The sequence below is a fragment of the Nerophis lumbriciformis genome, linkage group LG18 (assembly GCF_033978685.3).
Source record: "Nerophis lumbriciformis linkage group LG18, RoL_Nlum_v2.1, whole genome shotgun sequence".
NCBI classification, from domain to species: Eukaryota; Metazoa; Chordata; class Actinopteri; order Syngnathiformes; family Syngnathidae; genus Nerophis; species Nerophis lumbriciformis.
In genome coordinates, this window is record NC_084565.2 from 31,417,501 (window position 1) to 31,430,000 (window position 12,500).

At 42.3% G+C, this 12,500-nt stretch overlaps 2 protein-coding genes across 8 annotated transcripts in view; one reads left to right on the top strand and one right to left on the bottom strand.

The window, feature by feature from the left end:
- Positions 1-2,371, top strand: part of dcun1d4 (DCN1, defective in cullin neddylation 1, domain containing 4 (S. cerevisiae)) — a 22,428-nt gene extending 20,057 nt beyond the window's left edge. For all 7 annotated transcript variants that reach the window (XM_072915091.1, XM_061978080.1, XM_061978081.1 and 4 more), the window contains 2 exons: positions 764-866; positions 963-2,371. In XM_072915091.1, coding sequence (XP_072771192.1) covers positions 764-866; positions 963-1,018 — 159 coding nt within the window. In that variant the 3' untranslated portion in view covers positions 1,019-2,371. The remainder of the gene's footprint in view (positions 1-763; positions 867-962) is intronic.
- A 123-nt stretch (positions 2,372-2,494) lies between these two features.
- Positions 2,495-10,500, bottom strand: LOC133617815 (uncharacterized). The gene is made up of 2 exons (XM_061978071.1): positions 10,177-10,500; positions 2,495-10,109 (listed from the first exon to the last, which is right to left on the bottom strand). The coding sequence occupies exons 1-2, from the start codon at positions 10,424-10,426 to the stop codon at positions 2,740-2,742; spliced, it is 7,620 nt and encodes a 2,539-aa protein (XP_061834055.1). The 5' UTR covers positions 10,427-10,500; the 3' UTR covers positions 2,495-2,739.
- Between the last annotated feature and the right edge of the window lie 2,000 nt (positions 10,501-12,500).

The window sequence follows — 12,500 nt, forward strand, 5'->3', positions numbered from 1 at the left end:
CTGAAATAAATACACCTACAACTTATTCAATAAAAACAGAAAAAACTACCAGCAGCGGTAAAGTTCAGATACGTGAAGGAAAGAAGAAAGTGAATGAATGTTTATAACTGAATACATTTACATATGTATACAAATTTGTTTTCTTTTTTCTTTTTAATGAATTAAGTAATGTTTATGACAACCTTTTTCCAAAACACAATATAGAATGTGAGATATAACAGGATAATGCATACGTTTATAAAAGATTTTCAAAACGCTTACAAAAAGGTGGGACCCCAAAATTTTACTGTGGGGACCCCATTTTTATGACTTGAGGACCCTTTTTTGAAAATTCCTAGCGCCAACACTGCTGTCAACAGAGGAGAAAAAATGCTTTATTTAAATAAATATATTATTTATAAAGCAAGTTCGAGTATTATTGGCAAATTTTCACCTAGTCCCGGCCTTGGCACGCATATATGTGTCCTCTTTTTGGGATTTCAAAAAATGGTCAGCCTAGATAATGATACTTGTAGGAAACATCGTTTATTTGCCAACATGGAGATGAAGATTGCTCACTTAGAAGTGGCTTTGCACTCTGGAGGCGTCTCCAGAAAACACTTTTTTATTTTAACCAAAAACCACCAAAACGGGAACAATGGTAAAGTAGCAGTCACATAATGTGATGGGGAAATTGTGTAACGTAGCGAAAAGGACTGTACTGTTAGTTTTAGCCTGCTTAGAGTATGTAAAGCTGTGACATGTGTACGTTTCCAATTACTAGCAATCCAAGTACAAAGTCATCAACAAAGACCAATGGTGCAACGTCTTAGAGTTCAGCCGGACAATCAACTTGGACCTTAGTAACTACGACGAGGACGGTGCATGTAAGCGAGCCACGTGTTTATTTAAAAAAAAAAAAAAAAAAATTCACGTTGTGACGCTAACCAACTCTCCCTTCTTTCCTTCCCGTCCGCCCTCAGGGCCCGTGTTGCTGGACGAGTTTGTGGAATGGTACAAGGAAAGACAGATGTCATAGCTACAACTGAAAAGAGAAAATGGCAACTAATAAACAACAACAACAAAATACTGTGACGACCCCGACGACGAGAATCAGCAATTAAACAAAACAAACGGTAACGCCGCCACAGGGTTAGGGGGGAGGGCCCTTAGAAGGGAGGAGGCGGGCTGATGATCACCAAATCCCACCCCTTTCTTGAAGTCGCGACTCTCACTAGGGATGCGGCGTTTTGGAAAAAGCGGGGGGAAAGTATTGCTGAACGCCTTCTCCCGCTGCTTTGCATCAACAGAAGTCTTAGAGAAGGTCCACTTTGACCCGAGCACATTTAGACGATAATAAACTAAGCTGTGCTGCGAGTTGCCTGTGCAAAAAGAAGCACTCTGTGCTTTCCTAAGGCAGGTCGCTGTTTACTTGTGCCAGTCTTTTTTTTTTTTTTTTACTTCCCTCCTGCTTCTTTTGTCTTCTCACACCAAACAAAACCGCATTGCTGCTAATTCCAGTCAAGCCCCCCCGCCGCCGCACCCTCTCAGCATTTTACCGGTTCGTGACGACCGATCGATGTTAGCGTGTGACTGTGCCTCAAAACGTTTGGACGTGTATGTACGAATATCTGGGAGCAAAGAGGGGGGGCTCATGTTGACCCAGCCCGTGTGGGCTGCCCAATGAGCTACTTCCTGGTGTCCATTTTGTCTGGTCTTCCTTAGTCCGCCGATAGTTTCTTCAGGTTTCCTCCAATGAGTAGCATCCTTCCCGACGCTGACAGTGTTCAAAGGTAAGAACGCGCGCTAACTGTAGTTGTCACAGCGCTACGTTCTTGTATAGATTTTCTGTCCTTGGCTGTGGTGTGACGCTGAATCGTCCAAAAGATTTGAATATTTGCATGCAGCTCCGACAGAGCCTTTTCTTTTGTTGTTGTTGTTGTTGATGTACAGGAAATGTTTTGTGCTTAGATTTGATATTCACGATCATGTTAAGTTTTTTTCTTTCTTTTTTTTTTGCTTCCTGATGGAACTCATGATTGTGTTTATTAAGACCTGGAAAAGAAACACACACATGTAACCTCACGGTGGAACAGGCGTTCACTCCTGCATTGGTCAACAAAGCGAGGCGTTGTTTGTGCCCCCCCTTTTTTTTTTATTTATTGCCAGTGCGTCTGTCGACTTGCACTCGTACATGTCACCCCTGCTTTGTATATTGAATGACACAAGGTTTGTGTATAGATTTCATGTCTTTCAGTATTCTCTCATGGCAATGCAGGATGATGAACACGCTTGTCCCGACTGTATATATGTATGTAAACTAAGTGTCTATATGTCGGTTTTCACTATAACCTATGTCTATATACTTAAATAAAAAAGGTTTATTAACTTATCTCTGTAATTGATTTTCAACAAGTACAAAGAAAACCATTCGCATAAGATGACCCTTTTTTTTAATGAATCAAGTCAAATCGCATTTTCATTAGATATACAACAAGTTAAGCCTTAAATGTCTCCAAAAGGTACAATTCTCTTTTAAAAAAAGAAGAAAAAAAAAACGCAAACTTTTTAAAAAACTCTTACATTTAATCTTACGATGACCATGGTTCCAGCAACTTGCAGGGCCATGGGAAAGGCTGCTCAGTACAATGAGTAATACAAATAATTGAAAATCTCACATTATCTTACTTGAAAATCATTAAAAAAAAAAGTATTTAAATCCTTATTAAGTCCTGATCCATCAGTTTAGTTTTTTCTTTACTAAACCTGGCTGATGTCTGAGCGGTAGAAACTTATGGTTTCCGTTTTCTGGGCTGAGCGCCCACTTAACTCCACGGCCTCGTCCGGCAGCGGTGTCTCCGGAATGGGAGGCGGAATCTCCTGAGCCGGCTGCGCATGTGTCCTGTAGCGGGGAATGTCATAGGAAAAATCTGTGGCTCTGCTGCTTGCTGAGCGAGCAGAGAAGAGTAACTCTGACTCATGTTGGAAACTTCCCAGAGCATCACTTGGAGGGTCCACACTTTCTTCTCTGTCCCATGTTTCTCTCTCAGACGACATTGCTCTCAGGGCGCTCAGTCCGCGCTTCTCTCTTTTGTCGGCTGTCCGTCTGTTCCACATTGCATCAGTGCTGACTGACGACAAAGAATTACTGCTTGTGGTCTGTAGTTCTTGCTGCTGGCCAATGGATAGATCAGACAGTCTGCCACTGACGCCGCTCCACCGCATTTCTGATGTTAGGTCTTCCTCTGTGGCGCTCTTAAAGGGTCTAAACTGTCTGTTTAGCACATCCTGAAAGCTCTGACTGGGGGCTGTCCTTGGGCCAAGAGATGGGTACTGATATCTGGTGCTATAAGATGAACCATGCTTTGTAGTCACTTCCCTGGTGGAGGAGGTAGTACTTGGTAAAGATGAGGCTTTGATAATTAAGCGCCTGTATTGTATCGGTGAGTAGCTGGGATACGTCGCTGTGTCGTCCATCATCTCATTGGTTGACGTGTGATCTGTGGATTGCGGTGTCGTCATGCGAGAAACGTCTACATTCAAGTCAATTAGGCTATGTTGCAGAGTCCCATCTGATTTCTCTATTTGCCTCTGAGAATTTGTGCTTACATTTGCATTAGGGAAGACGCTGACTTGTGACTTCTCTGTTTGTAGTTTGGTAGGAGCTGGCTTAGTTCCATAAAGAGATGGAGTCGGTAATTTGTCTCTCCGCCAGGTATAATCTATTGATTCCACTTCATTCTCACTGCTGGAGGATGAGCGCAGTTCTTGAAGTGCAGCAGGAGGCTGTACGCCTACTCCAGGCAGTACAGATGATAGTCTTGACTTCCTGTCAGTTTCGTCTCGTGGTGATTCTGTGTGTTCGATTCCTCGCCAACCGCTGCTTTTACTGCTGGGTGAGGACGGGGAGTCAGGTGGATGTGATGATGACAGCGCGGTTGGTACACGTGCGTGTGATGTAATTTCAAGGCGTTTTCTGAAGCGGGAAAATCCCAGCTGCATGTTGGCCCACTGCGACTCAAGTTCTGGGTTAATATTTGGTGTCATACTGATGGTTTTGTCTCCTGCATCTTCTGCAACAGAGTATTTTTCTAATGTAATGTACGGATCTTTCTTGGGACTATGAGGGAAGCTTATAACTGGGGATTTATAGGATCCTTTGGGCAAGTCTTTGGGATCTTTGTTTTTGTACTCCACATTGCTCGTGGAAGATTCAGAATGCCGAGCTTCAGAAGAAACGCTGCTAGAACTCAGATGTGACTGCGGAGACGGTGCTCTGATGTCCAACCGTCTTTTAATGACCAAATTTGATCGTGGCATTGTTTTTGTGTCACCTGCAAGTTCCAGCATGTCCTCTTGTTCATCTGAGCTGCTGGGTGGGTTTCCTCCAAATGTATGGTCTTTTCTGTCAGCAGAGGACCTTGTCTGTTTGAAGTCCAAGCGCCGCTTGATGCGAGTACCTCGGCCAAGATCCACGGAGGGCCACTGGGTTCCTGCGTACTGAGATTTGTTTGATGAAAGTTGAACAATGGTCTCAACATGAGCTGGTGTTTCCCCCACACTATTGCTGCCAGTTGTACGACTCGGAGGGGGCGATGAGGCTCTGATGTCGAGTCGTCTCTGGATGCGGGGATTGCGCTTAATACCAAGCGCAGGCCACCTTTTATCCTGATCTTGGCTTGTAGTGTGAACAGTCACTGACTTGGTTTCATCTTCACTCTCTCTACGGGACGATGAATCTGAAGTTGGTGTCGACCAAAGTCGTGGTGCTTCATAACTCTGTGTTGGTGGTCCTTTAGCGGGATGTCTAAGTACACTTGTAGTCTCTGAATTCAAAATTGGTGATGGTCCTTTGATATCTAACCTTCTTTTTATCCTGAAAGAATCCTCAAGATCAAGTGAGGACCGAGGCCCATGTTGTTCATGACTTAGTGTTGGTGATACATTAATGGGATGCCAAACTACATTTGTGGCCCTTGGCTCCAGCTTTGTTACGGAGTTGGTTGTTTCACTGTCACTGCTGAATGCGTACGTTGGTGATGACACTTTGAAATCCAAACGCCTCTTTATTTGAAAATAATCCTCAAGATCAAGTGTTGGCCAAGGTCCTTGTGGGCCATGACTTGTTGTTGTGGATATTTTAATTGGTTGCCAAACTACATTTGGTTCCTTCTGCGTCTGTTTTGTAATGCGATTTGTAGTTTCATCCTCACTATAGCTCCTGGAAGAAATATCTGAAACTGGTAATAGCACTCTAAAATCTAAACGCCTCTTAATTCTGAAAGAATCTTCAAGATCAACTGAGGGCCAAAGTCTTTGTGGTTCACAACTTGGTATTGGTGATCCTTTAATGGGGTACCTCGTCATATTTTGTTCCTGCTTTGTGACGTGATTATTAGTTTCATTCTCACTGTCACTGCTGGACAACTGATCTGAAGCTAACTGTTCTTTAAAATCCAAACGCCTCTTTAATCGGAAAACATCCTCAAGATCAAGAATGGGCCAAGGTCCTTGTGGTGGCTCTTTTGGTGCCGTTTTAATGGGGTACCTAGTTACATTTGTGGTCACTTGCTCTTGTTTAATTATGTGATTATTAGTTTCATCCTCACTATCGTTGCTGGATGAAGAATCTGAAGTTTGTGACAGAACTTTGAAATCTATACGCCTCTTAATTCTGAAAGATTCTTCAAGATCAACTGAGGGCAAAAGTTTTTGTGGTTCATGACTTTGTGTCGGTGGCCTTTTAATGGGGTATTTTGTTATATTTGTGGTCTTTTGCTTCTGTTCGCTGACGCGATTAGTAGTTTCCTCCTCAATACCGCTGCTGGACAACCGATCTGAAGTTTGTGACTGCACCTTAAAAGCCAAATGCCGCTTTATTCGAAAAGAATCCTCAAGATTAAGTGAGGGCCAAGGTCCTTGTGGTTCAGTTGATGTTGGCAGTGTTGTAATGAGGTACCTAATTACATTTGTGGACACTTGCTCCTGTTTAGTGATGCGATTTGTAGTTTCATTGTCACTATCACTGCTGTGTGAATCTGTGGTTGCTGGTGGCACCTTGAAATCTAAACGCCTCTTAATTCTGAAAGAATCTTCAAGATCAACTGAGGGCCAGAGTCTTTGTGGTTCATGACTTGGTGTTGGTGGCTCTTTAATGGGGTACCTTGTTATATTTATGGTCTTTTGCTTCTGTTCACTGACCCGATTAGTAGTTTCCTCCTCAATACCGCTGCTGGACAAGCGATCTGAAGTTTGTGACTGCACCTTAAAAGCCAAATACCTCTTTATTCGGAAAGAATCCTTAAGGTCAAGTGAGGGCCAAGGTCCTTGTGGTTCATGACTTGGTGTTGGTGGCTTTTTTATGGGGTACGGTGTTATATTTGTGGTCTTTTGTTTCTGTTCCTCTAGGTGATTAATAGTTTCCTCCTCAATTTCGCTGCTGGGCAACCAATCTGAAGTTGGTGACTGCACCTTAAAAGCCAAACATCTCTTTATTCGGAAAGACTCCTCAAGATCAAGTGAGGGCCAAGGTCCTTGTGGTGGATCTTTTGGTGACATTTTAATGGGGTACCTAGTTACATTTGTGGCCATTTGCTCCTGTTTGATGATGTCATTTGTAGTTTTATCCCCACTATTGCTGGATGAAGACTCTGAAGTTGGTGACGGAACTTTAAAATCTAAACGCCTCTTTATTCTGAAAGAATCTTCAAGATCGACTGATGGCCAAAGTCTTTGTGGTTCATGACTTGGTCTTGGTGATGCTTTAACTGGGTTCCTGGCTACATTTGTGGCCCCTTGGTCCTGTTTGGTGATGCGATTTGTAGTTTCATTGTCACTATCACTGCTGGATGAAAAATTTGTGGTTGGCGAGGTCACCTTGAAATCTAAACGCCTCTTAATTCTAAAAGAATCTTCAAGATCAACTGAGGGCCAGAGTCTTTGTGGTTCATGACTTGGTGTTGGTGGACCTTTAATGGGGTACCTTGTTATATTTGTGGTATTTTGCTTCTGTTCACTGACACGATCAATCGTTTCCTCCTCAATTTCGCTGCTGGACAACCAATCTGAAGTTGGTGACTGCACCTTAAAAGCCAAACACCTCTTTATTCGGAAAGACTCCTCAAGATCAAGTGAGGGCCAAGGTCCTTGTGGTGGATTTTTTGGTGACATTTTAATGGGGTACCTAGTTACATTTGTGGCCATTTGCTCCTGTTTGATGATGCCATTTGTAGTTTTATCCCCACTATTGCTGGATGAAGACTCTGAAGTTGGTGACGGAACTTTAAAATCTAAACGCCTCTTTATTCTGAAAGAATCTTCAAGATCGACTGATGGCCAAAGTCTTTGTGGTTCATGACTTGGTCTTGGTGATGCTTTAACTGGGTTCCTGGCTACATTTGTGGCCCCTTGGTCCTGTTTGGTGATGCGATTTGTAGTTTCATTGTCACTATCACTGCTGGATGAAAAATTTGTGGTTGGCGAGGTCACCTTGAAATCTAAACGCCTCTTAATTCTAAAAGAATCTTCAAGATCAACTGAGGGCCAGAGTCTTTGTGGTTCATGACTTGGTGTTGGTGGACCTTTAATGGGGTACCTTGTTATATTTGTGGTATTTTGCTTCTGTTCACTGACACGATCAATCGTTTCCTCCTCAATGCTGCTGTTGGACAACCAATCTGAAGTGGGTGACTGCACCTTAAAATCCAAACACCTCTTTATTCGGAAAGAATCTTCAAGATCAACTGAAGGCCAACGTCTTTGTGGTTCATGACTTGATGTTGGTAATGCTTTAACTGGGTTCCTAGCTACATTTTTGGACCCTTGCTCCTGTTTTGTGATGCGAATCGTAGTTTCATTCTCACGATTGCTGCTAATCAATGAATCTGAAGTTAGGGATGGCACTTTAAAATCTAGACGCCTCTTAATTCTAAAAGAATCCTCAAGATTAACTAGGGGCCAAGGTCCTTGTGGTTGTTCAGTTGGTGTTGGCAATGTTTTAATGCGGTATTTAGTGACATTTGTAGCCCCTTGCTCTTGTTTAGTGATGCTTTTTATCATTTCATTGTCAGTATCGCTGCTGAATGAGAATTCTGAAGCTGGCGCCAGCACTTTAAAATCTAAACGCCTCTTAATTCTGAAAGAATCTTCAAGATCAACTGAGGGCCAAAGTCTTTGTGGTTCATGACTTGGTGTTGGTGGCCCTTTAATGGGGTAACTTGTTACATTTGTGGTCTTTAGCTCATGCTCTGTGATGTGATTAGTAGTTGCATCCTCACTGTCACTGCTGGATGATAAATCTAAAGTTGGTGATTTAATATCTAAACGCCTCTGGACTGGGATAGGACGCTCAAGATCAAGCACTGGCCAGCCTTCTTTAGTGCGATGCCGTGCAGTGGTAGCATCCATTTCATAAGATACTTTTGTGTCCTCTGTCCTTTTCTCGCTGTCACTACTTGAACTCAAAGATGGAACTCCTGATGTGCCTACTACCCCTGGCCTGGGCCTGTTTCTGTGATTTGCTGTTTGAGCATAGTCTCCAGGTGCCTTGGTATCCAACACATTGATTGCAGGCCACAACAATTCTGGGTCTGGTCTTGTGCTGTCTTCACTGTCACTGCTTGAGAGTGAATGAGTTCTTTTAATATCTAGATGCCTATTAATGCGTGGTATGTGCTCCACATCGAGGGTAGGCCAGTGTGTTTCTGGGTCGTTTATTGCTGGTGACCGTTGTCTTTTTACATGCGTCTCATCTTCACCAAGGAATGACATTGCTGATGGTGACTTAACATCTACAACTACTATGGGATTTTTTGGGGTATGTTCCTCACTGCTCTCACCGCTGGAACAGGATGGATGAGCCGGATAAGCACCAGAATCATCATCAGTGTCACTGGATTGAGGGGAAGAGAAGTGCTTTGATCTCAGTGGCGGTAGTCTGCCATCACCATTGTCAGGTCTTTGAGGAACGGAGACCCTGGCTTCTGTTTGGCTTCTTCTTTGTTCCTCCTCCACATCCTCTTCGTCTGGGTTGACAGTGTAATGTGAAGGTTCATTGTCACTGACGTATGAGCTAGAGCTAGAGGATTCCTCTCTCTTCAACGTCCCCAGCTTCACAATTTGTTCGGAATGATTAAAAGAGCCAATCCGGCTGCTGGTTCTAGGAGATGTGCTGCGGACGGAATCGCTAAAGTCAAACTGTTCTTCACTTTCCTGCCACAGCTCGGTATCTGCTACCCCTCTGCCTATTTCACTCGTGGTGTCATTTAAAGTTTGAGGTTTATTTGACTTATAGGAATTACCTCGCTGTTGAACAGTGTCTTTTTCTCTTTCAAAGGGCTTGTGGATAAACTGGTCCTCATGTGATACTTCATCATAAAGTGAGGAACCTAAGCTGCATGACGAACCTCTCCTTTTTTCCACTTTGCTGCCACTTGCAATGTCTACAACCTCTTGGTTTTGTCTTGAGTGCTCTCTCGTAACCTCTGAACCATTCCTGTCGGATTCACTTCCTGAATCATCCTTTTGTTGCGTCTTAGCACTGACTGTCTCACTTTCAATGACTGCATCATCTGTTCTTTCCTGTCCACTGCTGATAATGGTGTCATAATATTCCATATTTTCTCCCTCCCTGAAGTCCACCTTGCTAAATGTGACTCTCCTTTCCCTGTGATGTTGTACCACCTCCTGGGACTCTTCTTCGGAGTAGGCCTCGTTGTCATATTGTCTCGCAGATGAGACAGAGTCAGATGCAGGGGAGCTCTTTTTCTTGGTGATTCTGCTCCAGAGAACATCGATACAAGGTCTTGCAAGTACTCCAAGGATGAAGGCAACCAGAAATGTGATGAAGACGGACAGACAGACCGCTAGTGTCAAGTCAGATTGTTTAGCATTCCTATTCCTTTTTTCAGCCGACCTGTTTGCAGGTACTTGTGGTATTATCAGCTGGCTGCTTCCAGATACGCTTCGAGGTTTTCTGTTTGCTCTGATTTGGAGGTGAAAGACGGACACAACCTTATGGTCCTTAGACAAACACACGTAAAGACCCGTGTCTTCCTCCGTAACATCGCTGATGAGAAGAGTAGACTGAAGTCGCTTCATAGCCTTACTACTGGGTGTCCACCATAATGGATCTAGGACAAAAGACCAAGACGCGTGAATTTCATCAGCTGAATGTGCAGAGGATTCATTTAGCGTTACCTTCTGAGGCGCAGGACAACAGAACCTCTGAGCCTCTGTCCACCATAATGTCTTGGTGGAGCTGTGGTTCAGTGTCAGGTGTACGACAGATCAGCTCGTCGTCCTCCAACTGTAGCAGGTCTTTGCCGGCCAGGACGGGCGGGTCAGCACAAACCAAACCCTTGGCGTAAATGTCTCTGCTCCTGTCGTAAGCCATCCATCTTCTTATATTACGCATGCTGCAGTCACAGCGCCACCTGTTGCCGACCATGTTAACATCAGTCGCGATGTTACGTAGAGAGAGGTACAGCGAAGAATGGAGGCGGGTCAGCTTGTTGAAGCTCACGTCAAAGACCTGCCAGGAAGACAAAGTGAAAACTCATCTTCAAGACTTCACCAGTCCCAAATGTCTTCACATTTTCAAAAGGTACCAATGGAGCAGTAAATTCTACATTATTTGTCTTGTATCAAAGAAAGAAACCTATTTTCCACAACATTTTTGAACATTTCCAGCACAAACTAACACATTTTAAACAATCTTATCCATCCTTGTTAAGACTCCTCTGGTCTCTTTTGCTGACTGGAATTATGTCTAACAGATGAAAGCCAAATAACTCAGATCTTTCTGATGCTTTAAGTCAATATGCAAGCTTTTACAGGTTGTTGTTTTATGTTAAATATAAAACCCTACACATAAGTGATCTGTGTCCAATCCCAACTCCATAGTGAGATCAGTAAGTAACTCCATCCTTACAGCATGGTAAAAGACCTATTCACTGAGATTATTCTCAACCAGTCGTTTGAACTTTCTGGCATAATTTCTAGTTTCACGTGACAATGTTTAGTTGGAATCAGTCACAAGGTGGGCAAACAAGCGTATTCTCGCATACATTCACTGTTCTTGTCCATTGAAATGGTTCCCATTAAGATTTTGGTTAGTTATTTCAGAGTTCCTTAGATAGTCCATCCTAAGAGGAAACGAGTTCAATCTGTCATTCATTGAGTGGAGTCAATTCAACAATACAATGGAGTTTGCAGTGACCACTTTGTCAATGTAGGTATGAACCTAAAATAAACTGTAAAAGCCTGTTAATGATGTATTTACTTTTCCTATTCTTTGTATATATGAGCAGTTTTTCTCAGGAAAGGTCCACAAGACCTGAGTGAGGACAGCCTTTTTTCATGACGGGAGGACAACAGGGTGACAAGAACTAAATCATCCAGACTAGAGATAAATTGTATTATGTTTATCTTACCTAAAAATAAATATATTTACTAATTAAAAAAAAAAAAAAACGAAATACATTTTTACTATATTTTGCTAAAAACATCTAAATTAATTGTATTTTTATTTGTATTTTTTCTGACTCCTTATTACATCCAGCCATAGAATTATACATTAAAATAAACATATTTGAAATAATTAATTTTAAATGATCATAATTCATTTAAAATGACCATATTTAATTATTAAAATAATTGCTTGTCTATCAACAACTTTAGCATTTTATTCATTACATTTTGAAGCTCTCAGAAGCCAAGTTATGTTATATTCCTTAAGATTTATTTATGCAAGTTTGAAGTATCAATTATCTAAACAGTTTTGTTTGCATATTTTCAGGATGTATATATATATATTATATATATATATCTATGAAATACTTCACTTGGTGAAGTCTCGCTGTCAATATACTCCCCTCGTAACCACGCCCCCCGCCCCCCGCCACCCACCTCCCGAAATCGGAGGTTTCAAGGTTGGCAAGTATGTGTTACATATACCAGAATATCCTACAATGGTCTTAATACAGTGATATTGTACAGTGAGATTTTGATACTGTTACATCCTTAATGAATATGAATGTTTAATCACCTCATAATATTACACAACGGCCGATGCATTTTATTTATTTTTATTTTTAACTAACAAGGGTGTACCCCGCCTTCCGCCTGAATGCAGCTGAAATAGGCTCCAGCACCCCCCCCCCCCCCCCCCCCCCCCCGCGACCCCGAACGGGACAAGCAGTAGGAAATGGATGGATGAAAATGATGGATAACTTGCTTTGCAATAATACATCAGGGTGACAAGCCGATATTTAAGCATTCTTATAATACAACAAAAATATACGGTGTGTATGTTTTTTGGATGATCAGAACATACAGTATTAGAGTGAAAAGACATGCAGGACATGCATTTTTTCTGTCAAAATTGAAAGAAGAAATATAGTACAGGCCAAAAGTTTGGACACACCTTCTCATTCAATGGGTTTTCTTTATTTTCATGACTATTTACATTGTAGATTGTCACTGAAGGCATCAAAACTGTGGAGTTATGTACTTCAAAACAT